The sequence below is a fragment of the Pithys albifrons genome, chromosome 2 (genome assembly GCF_047495875.1).
Source record: "Pithys albifrons albifrons isolate INPA30051 chromosome 2, PitAlb_v1, whole genome shotgun sequence".
Lineage (NCBI taxonomy): Eukaryota > Metazoa > Chordata > Aves > Passeriformes > Thamnophilidae > Pithys > Pithys albifrons.
Genome location: NC_092459.1, coordinates 25463024 through 25483000, shown reverse-complemented (window position 1 = coordinate 25483000; position 19977 = coordinate 25463024). Strand labels below are relative to the sequence as shown.

The 19977-nt window shown below is 38.3% G+C and overlaps 1 protein-coding gene across 1 annotated transcript in view; it reads left to right on the top strand.

Moving 5' to 3' along the window:
* Positions 1-19977, top strand: part of EYS (eyes shut homolog) — a 782127-nt gene that overhangs the window by 265088 nt on the left and 497062 nt on the right. Inside the window, exon 21 of the mRNA XM_071548512.1 lies at positions 7361-7482. Within this exon, the coding sequence (XP_071404613.1) occupies positions 7361-7482 (122 nt within the window). The remainder of the gene's footprint in view (positions 1-7360; positions 7483-19977) is intronic.

Below are 19977 nucleotides of genomic sequence, written 5' to 3'. Positions count from 1 at the left end.
TTTGTCCTTAACGGAAAAAGAGTTGCACCACAAGAAACATGATCTGGCAGAAAAACTTGGAACACACAGAAAAAAGGGACATTTCTACATTTCCTTTTGTGTGTTTCTGTTTCCAGGCAAGGTGGTTTTTGTTCTTTCTGTAAATTAAAAACTGTAAAATACGCCCAAAATGTTCCAGCTCTGTGGTATCTTTAAAAATTAAGTTGCTTCCATTTTTCTGTTGATATGGAAAAAGTCTCTGAAGTATGTATTTGTGTGGTAAAAATTCCGCTTAACCTACACATGCAAAGGACAGGCTTGAATATGTGCCTTGTTCATAATTCAAACCCTTGTTGTGTGTGATAAACCTTTTTCATTGTAGTTTCTGTTTGCCAGATGTTCAGCTGCCATTTTTGAGTAAAGCAACATTGACTATGTCTTAAGGAAGTGATTAACTCTTCATTTACAACATTGGAGAAGGGAAAATATGCAAATACCCTTAAATCACATTTTCTTACCACAAACACACATAACTAGTTAAATACTTGCTGTAATGCATATATGGTTCTGGGTATGCATGAAGGAGATAAAAAAAAATTGCAGTTTGACCCTGTGTATAGCTGGTAAAATCCACTGTTCTTATGTAGACTGTGCTATATCTTATACAAGGAAAAGTTATGTACAAGGAATAACACAGCTTCCTGTCATTTTATGTTGTTCATTCTATGCTATACTCTGACTGACAATCACACCTCTCTGAGCCTTTCCTCATCTGAGAGATGTGTCAGTCTCTTAATAATGTTATTGCCTGGACTCTTTCCAATAGCTCCATGTCTTTCTTTAACCAGGCAGGCCAGAACTGACACAGCGCTTCAGGTGTGGCCTCTCCAGGGCTGAGCAGAGGGGAAGGATCACCTCCCCCCTCATGCCAACAGCACTCGTCCTAATGCATCCTGGGATTCCACTAGCCTTCTTGGCCACAAGGGCGTATTGTTGACTCATGTCCAACTTTGTGTCCATCAGGTCCCTCTCTGTAAAGGCTCATATCTATCAAAACCTTTTTTATCTGCTTACACTTATATGTAGTTAATTGCAACATGGCACATTCAGTCACTGGAAAACTACACAGAGTTGAAATACTGTGTAAGATTTTTAACCTTGTTTATTCAGCACATCTTCTCCGGGGACACCCCCTTGTCACAGGGGAGAAGTTTGCATGCCCTCATGAGGTTGAGAGCTATCCTGGCGGTGGTTTATGCCTCCAGTAGGGTCTCCCATGTCAGACAGGTCTCAGCTGAAGGGTCAGACAAAGTGTGTCCACGGGCAGGATGGTCTCACTAGCCGTCTGGCAACCATCCTAGGAGAAGGACAACTCCAACCCCAAACCCGGGCAGATGAAGCTGTAAGGCCACCCATCTAAGAGAAGGATACTCTAACCAAACCTACGTCCTGAGGTATTCGCTGTCACCATCCAAGCTCGCTAGGCTGTGGCAGATGAACCTTAGGAGTAAAGGGTGGGACCAGCTCTGCGCACGCTGTGCCTCACCTAAAAAATCCATTGCGCAGGCTTGAAGGGTTCACCCACATTGCAAAGCCCTGTAGCGACAGGTGAGGGTTGAAAATGGCAGGTGATGGGAAGCAACTGGAAGCCGCAGACCCAACCCTGCATGAAGGTGGTTCAGGATATTGGTCATTAGAGACTTGACCCCGGAGATGTCTCTTGCAGCATCATCCTGAATGACCAAGCAGCCTTTTCTAAGGACAGCACTGCTTGCTCCACATGGAGAGGGGCCTAGCAAAGGTGGCCTAAACAAAGCTCATCTCCACATCCAGTTGGATAACCACGGCCAACCGGCATCTTCCATGCGGTCAAACAAGAACAAAGAGATTTCAAAGGCATACACCTGCCTGCAAAGGTGTGTTCAAACTAACACTCGCATGTTGGAACATCAGAGCCATGCTTGATACTTGGGACAGTGCACATCCTGAGCGTCGTTCTGCTCTAATTGCCCATGAACTGTCATGGCTCAACATTGACATTGCTGCTCTCAGTGAAGTTCATCTTCACCAGGAAAACAGCCTTAAAGAACATGGTGCTGGCTACACACTCTACTGGTCAGGCAAACCCAAAACCGAAAGACACCTTTCAGGAGTTGGCTTCATGATTAAAAACTCCATTGCCTCCAAACTTGAAAATCTGCCGACAGGTCATTCCAATCGCATTATGTCCTTACGCCTCCCTCTACACAACAAGCAACATGTTGTTCTTTTTAGCATATATGCCCCAACTCTCCAAGCTGACCCAGCGGAAAAAGACAAATTCTACACCGACCTGCACCGCCTCACCCAAAAGGTTCCTGCAGATGATAAGACCATAATTCTTGGTGACTTCAATGCCAGAGTAGGTAAGAATTCTGAAGCCTGGAAAGGAGTCCTGGGCAAGCATGGTGTTGGAAACTGTAACGACAACGGACACTTCCTGCTAGAGTTTTGCGCAGAACGGCAGCTCACCATCACCAACACTATCTTTCAACAGAAAGACAGCCTGAAGACAACCTGGATGCATCCTCGATCCAAGCACTGGCACCTCATTGACTATATCTTAGTACAACAGAGAAATGTCAGCGATGTCCGTCATACTCGAGTGATGCCGAGTGCAGAATGTCAAACAGACCACCGCCTTGTGCGCTGCAAACTTAACCTCCACTTCAAGCCCAAACCTAAGAGAGGCGGCATTCCAAGGAGGAGGCTCCAAGTCAGCAATCTTCAAACAGCCACAGTGAGAGACAGCTTCCAGGGAAACCTTCAAACTAGACTTAAAGATAATCCCATAGATCCCTCTCCTGAAGCGCTTTGGCAACATATTAAAAATTGCATCCTGCAGTCCTCTGAAGAGTCCTTAGGGTTCTCCTCCAAGAAAAACAAAGACTGATTTGATGAAAACAATCAAGAGATCCAGGAATTGCTGAAGAAGAAGAGAACTGCTCACCAAGCACACCTTGCTCAGCCATCTTGCCATGTAAGAAAAGCCGCGTTTCATCTCTCATGCAGTAAGCTCCAACAGAAACGTCGAGACATCCAGAACAAATGGTGGCTCAACCTAGCAGAAAAGACACAACTATGCGCAGATTTGGGTGACCAAAGAGGATTCTATGAGGCCCTGAAAGCAGTGTACGGACCCACACACCAGGTTCAAAGCCCCCTACTCAGTGCAGATGGTCAACTGCTTCTAACAGATAAAACCTCCATCCTGAACCAATGGTCTGAGCACTTTCAGACTCTCTTCAATGCCAACTGTGTAGTCCAAGGCTCAGCAAAACAGCACATTACACAATAACTGGTGAAACATGAATTGGATGCAGCCCCTACTATGGGAGAGACACTTAAGGCCATACAACAGGTGAAAACTGGCAAGGCAGCTGGGGTCGATGGAATTCCACCTGAAATCTGGAAGCATGGAGGTCAAGCACTCCATGCCAAATTTCACAAGCTTGTTATGCGTTGCTGGGAACAAGGGGAACTACCACCAGATCTCCGTGTTGCAGTCATTATCACCCTGTACAAGAAGAAAGGAGAAAAATCAGACTGCTCAAATTACCGAGGTATTACTTTGCTCTCCATTGCTGGTAAAATCCTTGCAAGAATACTTCTGAACAGATTAGTACCCACTATTGCAGAAGATCTTCTACCTGAAAGCCAGTGTGGTTTCAGAGCCAATAGAAGCACCACAGACATGGTGTTTGTTCTCAGATAACTGCAAGAGAAGTGTAGGGAACAGAACAAAGGTCTCTGTGTAACCTTCATTGACCTCACCAAAGCTTTTGACACTGTGAGCAGAAAAGGCCTGTGGCAGATCTTGGAACGTTTAGGATGTCCCCCCAAGTTCCTCAAAATGATCATCCTGCTACATGAGGATCAGCGTGGACAAGTCAGATATGGCAATGCACTCTCTGAGCCCTTTCAAATAACCAATGGTGTGAAACAAGGTTGCGTTCTTGCACCAACTCTATTCACAATCTTCTTCAAAGAGCCACGGCAGACCTCGATGAAGAAAACGGCATCTACATCCGATATCGTACCGATGGAAGCCTATTCAACCTAAGGCGACTGAAGGCCCACACCAAGACCCTGAATCACCTTGTTCGTGAGCTGCTTTTTGCTGATGATGCCGCCCTCGTTGCTCACACAGAAGCAGCTCTGCAGCGCTTAACATCCTGCTTTGCAGAGGCTGCTGAGCTTTTTGGGCTGGAAGTCAGCCTGAAGAAGACGGAAGTTCTCTACCAACCTGCACCTCAGGAAGTCTTCCATCATCCTCACATCACCATAGGCAATTCAGAGCTTAAGTCAGTCCAGCAGTTCACCTATCTGGGAAGTATCATTTCCTCAGATGGTAAGATTGACAAACAGATAGACAACAGGCTAGCAAAGGCATACAAAGCCTTCGGAAAACTCCATCAAAGAGTCTGGTCCAAGAAACAACTGAAGAAAAGTACAAAGATTAGTGTCTACAGAGCCATTGTACTGTCTACTCTTTTATATGGGTCTGAATCATGGGTCATCTACCGTCACCACCTGCGGCTTCTCGAACGCTTCCATCAGCGCTGCCTCCGTTCAATCCTAAACATCCACTGGTCTGATTACGTGACCAATGTGTCTGTTCTTGAACAGGCAGGGGTCAGCAGTATCGAGGCCATGCTGATGAGAATGCAGCTGTGCTGGACAGGGCACGTCTCCAGAATGCAGGATCACCACCTCCCAAAGGTTGTGTTCTACAGTGAACTCACCACCAGCTGCTGCAAGAGAGGAGCCCCAAAGAAGAGATACAAGGACTCCCTGAAACAACACCTCAGCCTTCGCCATATTGACTGCCACCAGTTGTCCACTCTGGCTTCCAGTCGGGATTCATGGAGACACACCATTCACGACACTGCTGCTTCCTTTGAGAATGCAGGGAGAGTCAGTCTTGAGGAGAAAAGACAACGCAGAAAGAACTGTTCCTCACCAATATTGCCAAAGGAAACATTCCACTGTACCTTTTGTGACCGAACCTGCCTATCCTGTATCGGCCTTTTTGGCCACCAGCACCCTTGCAGCAAGCGTGGGTAGTGCCCTTCCCAAATCTTCTTTCATGAAGCCTAGCCATGATTCTGCACATATGCGTGATACACATATATGTGAGTAATGTTTTGACTTGATGTGTCAATCCTCATATAACGAAAAATCTGCAAAACACAGAATTTCAACAATGGGTTGACAACTACTTTTAGTGAGACCAGAAAAATACTGCTGCTTTATAACAAAACTGTTGGCAAGCCTCCTTTCACTTCTAATTTTGTAATACATTTCTGGAAGAGATTTTTGGAAGCAAGTACTTATCTGGTATATGTGAAAACCTAACCTGGCAATAAAATAGTTTTTAAGAGGTGTCTGATAGTTACTTGCAGATATAGATTAATAGTGCCAATTTTTGCCCATTTGGCACTGATAAATAATGCAGAAAACTGAGGAAATTGGGTGTGGCTCTGATGTAATAGGAAAGACTAATGTGGATTAGTAATGTAAGCTGTCTCAAATGTATTTTCTTTTTTCTTTCCTTGGTACAATTCCCAGAAAATTATTTTTTATTTCCAAGTTCATCGCTCAGTATTATATTTTAAAAAGATCAGATATTTTAACAAAATCTGTCACCTATAAAATCATAAAATTTTTAACATCAGAAAAGACCTCTAAGATCATCAATTCCAACTGTTAACAAAGTACCACATGTTCACCACTAAACAATGTCTCCAAGTGCCACATGCACATGTTTTTTGAACACTTACAGGAATGGTGACTCAATCACTTCCCTGGACAGATCATTCCAATGCTTAATCACCCTTTCAGTGAAGAAATGCTTCCTGATGTCCAATCTGAACTTCCCCTGGTTCAGTTTGAGGCCATTTTCTCTCATTTTCCCACTAGTTGCCTGGGAGAAGAGGCCAACTGCCACCTTGCTACAACCTTCTTTCAGATCATTGTAGAGTGATAAGGTCACCTTTGAGTCTCATTTTCTGCAGAATAAACAACCCTGGCTCCCTCACTGACTTGTTCTAGGACTTGTTCTCTGGACACTTCATCTGCTCTGTTGCCCTTCTCTTGACTTGTTCCAGCATCTCAATGTCTTTTTTTGCAGTGAGGGGCATAGAACTGGACACAAGACTCAAGGTGTGACCTCACCAGTACTAAGTGCAGCAGGACAATCACTTCCCATGTCCTGCTGGCCCCACTATTTCATACAGGCCAGGATGCCATTGGCTTTCTTGGCCCTCTGGACACGCTGCTGGCTCATGTTCAGATGCTGTTGACAGCACTCCCAGGTCCTTTTCCACTGGACCACTTTCCAGCCACTCTTCTCACACCCTGTAGTGCTGCCCGGGGTTCTCGTGACTGTACTGCCGGACCCAGCACTTTGCCGTGTTCAGTCTCCTGCCACTGGTATTGGCACATTGATCCAGCCTGTGCAGATGCCTCTGTAGAGCCTTATCACCCAAACTGGTTACATCTGCCAGTATTCCATGCCCTATCTTAACTCAGAAAGCTACCCTTCAATTTTGTTTCCTGACTTCTACAGTTTATCTCAGTGAATTCAGAAAATCTGTGTCACACAAATCATAGGTGTATCCCAAGCAAACATAGCAGTGATGTTTGTCAGCATGAGAGCTAAACAAGTAGAATGCAGTTGGGAAGATATGAATCACAAGCACACTATGTAAAAATTGGTTCGTGCAAAAGTTCATTTGTCCAACTATATAAGAATATACACATAAACAATTTTATTTGGAGTCCTGGAATCAGTGGAGCTTTTCCACACTGTATGACACCCCAGGATAACCATACTGAACTTGACTTTGAACTAACTTCCTTTCTTTTTTGTTATCTTTGCTCCAATAAAATATTCTAAGCTTTTAATTTTACAGGAGGGGTTAAGAGAATCATTACAGAAAGATCTGGGACAGCTGCCAAATCTCTGGTTTTTCTTCACTTCTGACTCTTAATTTATTATATTTTTAAACAGTGTTAGAAAATTTGTCTTCATTGTTTATATGAAGTTTATATCTGTTTGAAATACCATTGTCTGTCTGTTTACTGAATACAATACAAAACAGCTAAAATGCAGCAAAGTTATTTGTTGACTCTACACACTTGTAGATGACCCAATGCTGGTATGTTACACATTGGATCATCATGCTGTGGCAGTTTATTTATGCACTCAGCTTTTTAAAAAAAGCCCTAAACTTTTTTTTTTTCCTGACTGTTAATATATTCAAACAATCAGTAATAATACCTGTTGTAATTCTATTAATGATACAGCATATTCCTTATTTTACCTAATATATTGCAGAGGTACCAATGTGTTTGCTTGCCTGGATGGGAAGGAACATTTTGTGAAAAGGAATCAAATGAATGTGATTCAGGCCCTTGTAAAAACAATGGCACCTGCATGGATCTTTTCAACAGCTATCGGTAAGCATTGCAGCTTCTCTATGACTGCATGGTCATGTTCCAGGAATAGCAGGCTTATGCTATTTATTTATTTATATTTATTATTTTATTTCTCAGCCTGGCAATGAAATGTTATTACACAAATGAGCAAACAACCTGATTCATGGACAGACTAGTTCAATGCATATTCATTTCAAGCTAACAGATAAAATTAATTGTAGATGGAAAATTAAAAAAAAATCCAAACAAAAACCAACAACAACAAAACCACCAAAAGAAGCATGTGAATTCAAAACATTTAGCAAGCAACATATTTTGTAACCGTACTTTGTCAAAGAAAAGATAATATCTTTTTCTGTCATATTTTCCCTGTAAACACAAGAGATGCTTTAAGAGTAAAAGCAGTGGGATGGACAGTTCTACAATCTTGGATGACGAGATTATGTCATTGCTGCCACCTTGTGGTTTAAAATGACAACAAAATAGTAATTCAACTGAAATTTATAGCCACTCAGAAAAAGCATAAGGATTTGACACTAACCATATTATTTTGAATCCCCAATCTTTATTTCATGCATGCATTTATGGTTTAGAAATTACTTTGTTTCAGTATTATGGGGATAAGAATTTCATAAACAATCTGGTAATAAGCTTCTGGTCTTTGCAAACAGGTTTTGCCTATGTTATGATGTCAATACTAGAAGAGTACTGTAAATTCTTAAGAGGTTGTTATAGTTGCATAAGAAACACAGTTTAATAACTGTACATGGTACATAGCCTAGTTGTCATGCAGTGATTATATTCCTGGAAATATAGACAATAATCAGAAAGAAAACTTACTGCAGTTGACAACAAACAATTCCTTAAATAGCCAAAGATAAATTAAATTAAATAATATATATATTTTTGCATTAATTTATGTCCCAAACTTAAGTGAAATACTTTGTGATGTTTTAGAGCCACATTTCTATGTGCTATTCGACACCCAATTTTTAAAAATATTTTCAGTCTAATAACAGAAGAGTAGTGATGTTAAAAAAATCAGTTACAATCTTTTCAATCACATTTTCCCCCACATTTTTAAGAGTTGGGATATAAAACAATTTGTTAACTATTTATTTTTTGTGGTTCTTATTTTTCTGATGCCTATAGTTCTTTCTAGTCTATTAACAAAAAAAATGTTGTAACTGCATATTGCCTATGCAGGCTTAGGTGTTTCATTATGGCAATTTGAATTCTTATGTCTTATAATGGATTGAATAGGCAATTTCACCATCCTCAAGGACAATTCTGGGTGTATGACTATTTTGCAGCTTGTCCTTACATTTTGTCAACTTTTTCAGCCTCTGGAAGCATTACATGTAGTGCAGAAGGTAACAGAACTTCTGATTTTGTTTTCATAGCTGGGTCACCTACATATGCACAAATCCAAGGACCCCTTGTTTTATTGAGAATGAGAATGCTCAAAAAGTACTTTTCCTGCATTTGAGAAATACTGAACTGCTACAGAATATGTTTACAAGAAAACTGGCTTGAACTGTGAGCACCACATGTATTTTTCCTCAGATCTATTTGTCCTAGCTGACATAATAAAACAAGAAAATTAAACATATCACTGAATCATAATATAAGGGTCATGATACACCAAGCAAAAACAAGTTCTTCAGAGATACCTGTGGTTGAAACTGTGAGTCTGAGACTTGGCAACCACAAGGAAAATTACTGTAGCTCTATGTTTTAGTTGTATAATCTAAAGCAATTTATACTCACAGATGCTCAAAGACATTCTGCTTTTTTTTCATAATTACTCTTATTTTAAAAAATGTGTTGGTTTCTATTACCTTTGGTAACTCTTTTTTCTTAAAAGCTGCATCAACAAGACAGTGTTTGTTTTATGGTAGCAAAGCAGTGGCAGTAACTAGTACCTTGTCCTGAGGACATCCAGCGATATATTTAAAATTAAACATAGTCTTTGAAACAGGATAACTGGATTCCTACTCCCTAATAGCAAAGATCACTGGCATTCTTGAGCTATGCCTAGGAATTCTTTTGGACAAGCACTAGTTGGTCTGGACCAAATTCAGGCAGGAACTGCTCTGAGAATGCAACAGTGGCAGACAATGCACTTTTCTTGCCTGTGGCCGTGTTCTGAAACTGTTTATTTTTCTGCTTTAAGTCTAGCTGCTGGCAGCAATGCTGAGAATTTTCTGAATTTCTTTGAAGTTGGCCACACCGCTACCCATACTTGATATCACTTCCAACTTAATGTAAAGCATAGATAACACAGGTTTCTTTTATGCTTTGATAATCCTTGTTGGTTTATATTCTCTTGAGTATTTACAAATCCAGTGTAAAACATAAGTTCTTTAAAAACTAGATAATCTATTGTTCAACAAATATATTTTTGTATAGGAAAAAGTGGGAATATAATGCAAAATGAAATATTTCCCTACCAAATTCAAATCTGTAAGAATAAAATAGTAATACAAACCATAATTACTAATTAAAATTTTCGCTTTTCAGTTTAGTTTTTTATCTGGGACTATTCATTGTTGAATCTTGATATGAAAACTAGATACCAAAACTAGAATGAACAAGTATGCCAGAGATGAGTGCTTTTCTTTATGGATTCCATCATAGGAAAATAAATCACATTCCAACAGGAAGAAAAAATTAAGCCTTTTCAGATGCATAGTTATATTTTTAAAAGACAGGTAAAAATGCGAAATCAATAGTCAAGCTTGAATTGGTAAATGTGAATTATTTGTTACATAATTCCCATTTCATTTGTTTTACATTATGTTCAGCTGATAAAATAATAAATACCTTTTCCTTCCTTCTCACTTTTCAGTTTGGCACATGGCACAGCATCATGCACATATTTCCAGTACTCTATGAACCTCACTCTAATTCCCACAATAACATGATCTCTCAAATTATTTCTCTGAACATTTATAGACAGATGTGTCTACTTTCAAATGAATTCCTTATTTCTTCTTTATTGTATCAGCTCTCCTGGTACTTCTGTGGTACAGCCCTAATAACATCAAACCCTAATGAAATCCCCCGTGTCTCCTTTGTTGTTACCAACTTACGGGGAAACTTTAAGTAAAAATCCCTTCAACTCTTCTTGCAAAACAACAGACAACAAATTCCATGAATGAACCAGAGTTGCTAATGATGTAGAATAACTTGGAACTTGGCTCTAATCATTATGATATTAGAACTTGGAAAATTAAATGTCTTTCCAAAGTACTCAATTCTTTCTGTATATATACATTGTATCCTGCAGATTCAGACTATTTAGGATTCCATAAGTATCTGTTATTGAGGGTTTTATAAAGAAAAGTGTCTTCTTGCTGCTTTTTCTTTTTGATGTCATGCCAAAGGACTTCTCCATACTAAACAGGAAATTAGATGTACCTAAGTATATTTTCTGATGCCATCTATGTATCTTCTTCTTTTTTTTTTCTTTTTTTTTTTTTTTTTAGTACCAGATTTAATGCTTGCTTCAGCTGAGTACAGGAAAAGTTATCCTTTGTCAGCAGTTGAATCCATTCACTAAGACACCATTTTGTAATCTCTGTGTAAACCGAAGTCCAGTTGTTCAGTGGGGGAAGCAGGAATCACACTGGCCTGTCCTTTTTTCCCCCTATCTTTTTTCTCATCATTTGCCATTAATGTTTTATGTTTCCTGACCCACTTCTCCCCCCCAAAAAATGCTATCTTATTGGCATTGACATGTTACTTTTGGAATCAGGACCCCTTCTTTCTTGGGATTTTTCTTGCTTGTTTTGCTTTGGAGATAGACATTTTTACTGTCTGCTAACTCTTATCTTTTAGATTTTGGTTCTGGCACCTGTTTTCTTACACCCTATTTGTGCAGCTATATTACAGGTGTCCATTTACCCCTTTAGAGTTGTGGATGTTATAAACCTAATTGCATCACAAAATGCTGTAAGTGGCAGTACAGTATTGCAAAATATTTATTCATATTCTCCAGTTATGCTATTTTAATGTGTATTTTTCTGGAACAAATATTAGGTACAGTTCCCTTAGCCTGCTTCTAGGCTCCCTTTTTTGGGTGCTGTGGTCCTCTTCTTTTGGCTACATATGATACAGATCTGGGTCTTGTTTCAACTTATGACTGGATCATACATGTGTAGTCAAAAAATTGTAGATAATTTTGTAACAGTATTTGTATGCCTTGAATTCTAGGAGCAAGCTTTTTCTGTTCAGAGGTGACCCTGGTGCTGAAACATCTCCTACCCACTAAGTTCTGCAAGGACAAAAGTTGGTAAATACCAATGTCAGACTGAAGTTTGAGGCTTGAGTTCCTTAAGCACTTCTGAGAAATTACTGATAATGTGCAAATATGTTTTCTGTATTTAAATGCTCCTTATTTAAACTCTTTTGTTATTTGTCCTGTCCTGTCCTGTAAGAGGCCATGGTTTTCCTGCCTCTGTTTAGACTCCGTTTAAAACAACGAATTGTTTTCGTAGAGGAGGGTGTTTTCACTAATTTCAAAACTCATCTCAAACTGTCCTAGTCTTCCTTAGCAATGTTTCTTCAATTAGTAACTATGCCATGATCGTCTTTGTCTTTACTTAGATGATAATTTATGTCATCTGACAAAGTGCATAACCATATTGTCAATCAGAGTTAGACTTATTCTGTCTCCTTCTTGTTACTTCCTCAGGACATTCCCAATTACAACATCTTGCCCTACTGCTTCCCTCTTTGCTTCATAGCATTTGAAGCCACATCTTTTCAGAAAAAAAAAAATATTTTTTCATTAGTGCAACTGTCATCTACCTGAGCTAAATTCTTAAAAAAATAGACTAGTCTTCTGTCATTAGGACTTATTCAATTTCATGCATAACGTAAACTTGAATCAAAAGAGTGTTACAGAAAAACCACATACTGTTTCATTTTTTTTTAAATCCCTCTTCCAGAAACAATCTATTTAGAAAAGGGAAGTCAAAATGAGACTTTGTATTTTCTCAGAACTATGCAAGAATTGTTCTGTGACAAGTTGTAGAAGCAGGTGATTCCTGAGTTAGAGAGGAGTGAACATCTGAAATATATATGAGTAAAAGTATGCCTATTTACATAGTGTATTTGAAGATATGCTTATTTCTAAATGAATGAGTTTTAAACTATCATGGTATTCAAAAGTAAATTGTGATGATTGTAATTTGAATGCTATGTTCAATTTGCCTTCTGGTTTTACTGTCATTCTTTTTAACTACTGTTATACTCTTCCTTACTTTTCTCCCCCAGAAGCAATAAACAGCTTTTCCCACAGATGGGGATCACCTTGGTATTTAATGGTCCCAGATGTCAAATGCTAAAACACTTCCTTGAAAGCAACAACTGGCTTCTTATCTGGCATTTCTTCAGGGTTCTTTGGCCCACTCTTCCTTTCTTGCTGTAGAGATGTTTCCCCAAACATTTTTCTGTTTCACTTCTGATTTATCTTTCATTTGGAATTGTTGGTTTGTTTCTTCATCGTAATGCCAAGTTAGATACGTACTGCTTACTCAAAACCCATCTTTGAAAGATTTATATGGACAGTCCAGAGATTTTCTAATTAATTGGCTAAAGAAATTTGTGAAATTACAAACAAGTGCTTCCTTGCAAGTGTTTTATAGTTCATCTCTGGTAATACTGCTAACATCAACTGGAAATGTATACTGCACTGCTTGTTATACTGCAGTGTGTGAAATGAGTTTTAGGGTTTCCATCGCCTTAAGCAAACAAGAAAATATTACTGTGCCATCTCAGCAGCATCTACTAAAAAGTCACTTGCATTTTGCACACCTTAGGGCATATTTCGACAATAATTCAATAGTCTTCTCAAAGGGCAAGGTCATTTTTATTCAAAATCCCAATGAAACTTTAAAATTTAAAACAACACGCAGTAAGTTCCTGTAAAATATCTCCCCCAACCCCTCCAAAAGTAGCTCACCAACTTTTTCTTCACAAAGAGCAGCATTGATACCCCTGGTATATTTGGTCATTAGGTGATGTATTTTAAATAAATGTTTTATAATGTATTTTGTTTACAAACACCCAAAGTGACATGAAATGGTCATTTGATGAACTCACAGGTTAAACGGAGGGAAGGCAAACTGGTTTCTAAACTAATAAGGTACCTGAGGCGTAGCTTTGGGAGTGTATGAAATATAAAATAAGTTACCAAACTCGTGGTTGCTGTAGGTCAGTTAAACACTTTCAGTTCAAATAATGTACAAATATGTGAGCACAGCTAGCAAATGAAGCAGTTTGCACAGCATTTTCTGGGCTCTGGCTTGAGATATGCTAAGTTTTCTGGGAACTCCTTCTGGGGTCATCAGAGGACTGCTGAGGGAATTCTTTGAGGAGATTCAAGGTGCCTAATGCTCTCAGGAAGGCATAGCTACAGAAGGCTGTGACTGCTAACAAGCTGTAGCAGTTTCACACAAGCTTTGTTGCCAACTTTTCTTGATTGATGGAGACTGAGATTTTTTGTTTCCATCTGACTTCTCATTAAGGATAGTCAAGCATCCTTTCAGTAAATGATAGAAAGAGTGTATGTAACTCCCAAGCCCAGAGCACAGCCAACAGAGTAGAAAGGGGCCAAAAATTCCACTGAGATCACTGCTTACCTATGTAGTGAGATGCTACAGGCACTATCCCTGACCATCCACAGCACATTAGAGACATCAAACCAGACTGTGCTCCTCAGGAAGAAGGAAATTTTGCAGGCCTGTTTCTGCAGAGATGTCTGGGACCTTTTGCTGAGGCTGGGACCAAAGAGTCCAGTGTCCTTTCCTGGAGGAAGTACTTGTATACTTGAGGAGGACCTGCGCTGCCAAGTAAATGAGCTGCAGGAAGCAGTCAGCAGACGGTGCAGATGAGATAAGATTTTCATGTTTTCCAAGATACTATAGCTACAAGAACCTGCATTCTCAACCACAGTGAAGGTGGACCAGGCAGAGTCTGTGCATAGGAAATTTGGAAATGAAGACTTCAGTTGTGATGAAGGCTAGAAACTTGTGCCATTCATAAGAGGATGAGGGATCCTGCAGATCTGCCACTACAGAGTAAGTTCAGTGCCCTGGTAGCAGAGGCTGAACTAGAAGGTCCGTCCAGTGAAGCATCTAAATCAGCTAAATCTGAGTCATGAGGCAACACCAAAAGGAAGGATGAGTGACGGCAAATGCTGGGAGACCCTGCTTCAGGCACCTGATAGGAGATATCATGAAGCCTGAGAGATCTGGTTCATGTCATTGTGTGGCCACTCTTGTCTCTAAAAGGTCTTGGTAATGAGGAGAGAATCCAAAGGACTGGAAGAAAGACAGAAAATAAAAATATACCAGAGAATAGAATGAAAAGAGGCAGAAAAAGTTAAGGCCAGAAATGGAAAATGGCACTGGTTCTTTCAAGAAAGGCAATAAGGAAGATTTGGGAGATGGTGAACCAGTCAACCTCACCCTGGTCCCTGGAAAGATAATGGAGCAAATAATCCTTGAAACTATTCCCACACACATGATAGTGGTTGAAAGCATGGTTTCACAAAGGGGAAAGCATTCCTGATGATAGCATTATAGCATTCAATGACATGACTGGCTTGACAAATAATGGGGAGAACTGGAGAGGCTATTTCTCTTAACCAAAGCAAGACTTTAAACACTATCTACCATAGACATCCTCATAGATAAAACTAGCTGAATTGCTGGACACAAGGACCGTATTTGACGTAATTCATCCCCTCGTCATGTTATGTAGCAATGATATTGAAACTGAAATTCAATTACTTGTCTTTTGTAGCTACAGTTCTAGGCAATAATAAAAATGCTTCCACAAAGTATTCTTGAGTGAGTTGTGGTAGTATTTCACAAAGTATTCTTGTGGCATGAGCTGTGTGTGGGGGCTGGTAAGAATCAAAACTAAAATGTATAGAAAAAAGATAGGCAATGCACAAAAAGAATATCTGAAAAGGTTTTTCAAGAAAGATTTCAATATATCATTTCTAATCCTAATATTATAATGTTTCTATTGCAGATGTTTCATAGTACACTCCTTCCTGTCTGTTCTTTTGCCCTTTATTTAACTGTTCCCTAAGAAAACATTCACTTTTTTTAATTTGGGAAACCTTCATAATATCAGAAGTTTGAACAAACAAGCAAACAAAGAATGGTGCTGACACTTTAAAAATGGCTCATTAGAAATGAATGGGAAAACCATCTGTCATTGTTAGCTACAGATTAGATATTTCATGCATCAGCAGTGTCTAATGCATGCACAAAAGAATAAAATTTAGAAAGGATTATGGGCACTGCTGCTGATATTATATCCTTTTGAACCATGGAGAATCAGTAATAAACAGTTCCACATAAAAAGGCAGGGTGTAGATCCCATTCTCATTATTATAAAAATTGTCCTTTTTCCTTTGATTTGAAAGGTCATTAGTAAAACTTCTTGGAAGTTAGTTTTACTTAGAAAAGGTTTCACTGGTTTCATAAGTATTGTTCCTTTCACCCATGTTCTTAAAGCAATTCTAAGTGGTCAAAAGTCAAAATTTTTGCAAATGAATTGTGTCAGTTTTAATGTCAAGGTGTTACATCTGTTTATTTTGTCTTGAAATTATTTCACAGCCAAAACAAAAGCAAGGTTTCATCTTCAATTATGAAGCTTTTTTTTTTTTTTTTGAAGTAGAGAAAGACTTTTGGAGCATAGCAGTCACAATTTCCTTAAAAAAAAAAAAAAGAAAAAAAGAAGAAAGATTGGGTTAAGAACTACAAAATTCATTTTGGAGAAGAAAATTATTGTATATTTAGAAAATATATTTGAAAAAAGCATGAGTTATTCAGCTAAAAGAGTTGTATCTTTGAAATAATTGCTTATATATGATAGTACATTATGAAATATATGTACAAATTACATTAAATAGTTCTAGTATAAGTATACACAACACAATTAGAAAATCAACATTGAGTTTCCCTCCACTAGTTTTTATGAGTAATTGAATTTTAGTTAAGAGTCTTTGGAGGTTTGTCTGGGATTTAAACTGTTGTCCTATGTTAGATCAATAGAAGTATTATAGGCAAGTTCATTTAGACTGCAATTACAGATAGTACACTATTAGAGGTCCTCTATAAAACAGCGCTCACTTTTCAGCAATACCAAACAGACTAGTGCAGGATCTGTAACCATCATATTTTGTTCCACAGAATGCCACTTTGGATGTATGAAAAATCTCAGATTTATAAAAGGGAGTCTTTCTTTCAAGGTCACTAGTAGAGAAAAGGGACCACAAATATAAAAGTCACACCTCTGTGTGAGCACCCATTACTATTGTTATGTATGTCTCTTGGGCTTGTTCATTCCCTATCTGAAAGGGACAGGTATAAAATTTTCATAGGTTTGTTTCATTGAAATAGCTCAGTCAGACACCCATATAAGGTTGAATTGCGTATATTGCAGTAGATATGAAAGGTAGATAAAGATATAACTGACTCCTGAAGAACAACTGAAATTAATTTTTTTCTTTGCTTTTATACCTTATTTCAGAACAATAATCTTCATCATGAAAAAGCTGTTTTTTGAAATGCTGGTTGCCAGGACATGACAATATAAATTTTATTTTTCTAGCAGAATCTGTAGTAGGGAAATAGCTACCTCATGTGTGACTGCAGTATTTGAGCAGTGCAGATATATGTTTGTTTGTTTGTTTGTTTTTAACAATGAAAAATACTGTCTTATAAACTTATAAATGCTTAATTTTGTCCTTTTCCCTTATATATACTTGGAAGCTGTAGCACTCCTTGATAAAATTTTTCAAGGATTTTCTTAAATAATTCTTCTTAGACAAACCTAAGTCAGGCTTATGTTAGGTGATCTTTGGTAAGTTCAGTTACAGAGGATGAAATGCTGCCTCAGTTGTGTGTTTGAAGTTACGATCCACCATCAGGTGAATGGTAAGAGATTATAATTTGGTGTATTAGTGAAGATCAGTTTGTAGAAATCCTTTTTCCTTTTCTTTCCATTATTCTAATAACAAACATGAGAATAGAGGCACTCCTACCTCTCAATTTATTTCTAAAGTATTTTCTAGACTGCCAGTATTAACTATGGCACTCTCTAGCTTTTCCAAATGTTTTATTTCATATAGGATTCTTCAAAAATCTGTATTTATAATGGTGAAATTGCAATTATTATAGTTATTCTCATGATAAGTGATTAACCAGATAATCTTTGATGTGGAATTGACTGCTGCTGCATGTTGAAAATACTTAAAAAAACAGCTTTTTCCTTATGAAGATTATTGTTCTGAAATAAGGTATAAAAGCAAGAACAAAAATACTTCAATAGAACTCTTAAAATGTATAAACATTGATAGTATATGGTTACCTAATTGGTTCTACGATAAAATATTCAACATGGTCTATGTTTTGAATTAAAAAAAATAAATAAAAAGTACAACAACACATTTGTTGAAATACATGGGTTTTTTTCACAATTCCGTTCCTGAATCTAATAGGGCTTCTTCTGTGAGACACTTCCTTGGAGCTTGAGTAGAGACAAAGATCAACTGACAATTCTGAAAGTAACTCAAAAATTAGCCATTCAACATGGAGGGGGAGGGGAGGGGGGAAGGGGAGGGAGGAGGGGGGAGCTAATAAAGGCACCTTGCTTAAATGACAAAAGTGTTTGCAGAGTTCAGAAACAGTCTGGCACATGTGGGAGAGAAATATTTCTTTGTCTCATCCATTCAACTCATTATACAGAGGTCATTTGTACAGACTTCTGAATTGGTGTGCATTACATTCAATTGTTTTGCAGATCAAATTTTCTAAGTGTCAATGTAATCTGTCTTTAGGGCTAGATTTGCATTGTTCACACTTCATGAAATTTCAGAGTTGCAGCATGTTATCTACCATTTCATGTTGCTGTGCTAATTGTTGTTAAAGATTAGCAAATTTAATTACATTTACTTGTTTTTTGGTTGCCTATGGTGGAAGGAATAGACCACGAAAGATCTCCTTTACTCCCCCAGAGCAAAAGTACCTCCTACTGTTAACGCTCTACCCAAAGAGCTCATTTTTCTTTTCTGTAATCAGTGCCATCTCTGTACACAAGGTGAAGAGCTTTGAGGTCAATTGAGAGAACTACTGTTGCATTGCTAAACTTTCCAAATATAACAAATGTCTCTCCTGGAGGGGCTATTTCCTGCACTCAGGTGATAGCTTCCAGTTTTTCAGTGTAGCATTCTTCTTCCTTTCAGATTTCTCAGGTCAAAGAGGACTTGGCTCAAAATCAATGTACTAAAACACTGTAAGAGTTACCTGTAACGCTCAGAAAATATAAGGTACAAACTGATAAAAGGCTTTGAGCTAACTTCCATGTCAACTAGATCCCTTGACACTGCAATGTAGCACAGAGGAAGCAATTTCCAAGGGGAAATAGTGCTGAAGATACCAGTTTCCATAGGTGCAGCAATAATCCCAGTACTGCCATAGTTGTCATCAAAGACCAGCATTAAATAAAGAGGGAGAAAGGAGCACAAGCAAACAGGCAACCAGGAAGATGGAAGCCTTTATCCAGGATCCTTGAAAGACAGCAGGTCATTCTAAAGCCTGTTTATTCAACATCTGAGTCTAACAGTTTAACTTTATGTAACTCTTGGAGGCCACATGACAACTGATTATGTATGATTGTTGGAAGAATGAAATAATACTTCTTTTTTCTCTACCAAAGTGAATTAATACCATGAAAGATCCTGGAGACAAAATATTTGCTTACTGTTCACCATCAAATTCATTTACTGATGGTCTGTTTTCACAACTTAAGGGTTTTCTTTTTGACAAATGTTTGAGAAATGTTGCCTTTTAAAAAGGATGGAAATTATATATTTTGTCTCAGACTGCTGGATAAAGTCTTGAGTTACCTTGTACTGTTGTACTGATTGTTGTTCCAGTGAGGGATGAAAAACACATAGTTAAGAAATGCAACTCTTGATGCTAGTGACAAGAGATGGAAAATAAAAAGGAATGTATATATTTTTCCCTTTGCATTTTGTCAGTACTAGAAGGGAGTCTAAAGTGAGTTTAGTTAATAAAGGTTGTTACTCAATAGAGCAGCTTCACATGCCAGAATGCATAGACATTCTATGTGGAGGTCTGCAGTAATTCAAAAAATTAGTGCTGCTACTCAGAAAAGCATTCTACACATTTAACACAAATTTAAATAGATCTTTCTTACTCTTTACCCTGTGATGTGTGTTAGCTTGCTTAGCTGCATTCCAAAATTTTCACAACTCTGATAACCTTTCCATATAACTTGGACAGTTTGGGACACAGGAGTTCCTAATTGTAAAGAGATGATGAAGTATATTTAAATATTTTTATACTTTGCTTTAAAAATCTTGAACATGATAAGTAGTTTTTCCTAGCATCTTAGATAATAACCAACACAGTCAGGCAAAAGCAAAAAAATATTCCCAAAACATGGGAGTAACTTTTTTTTGTA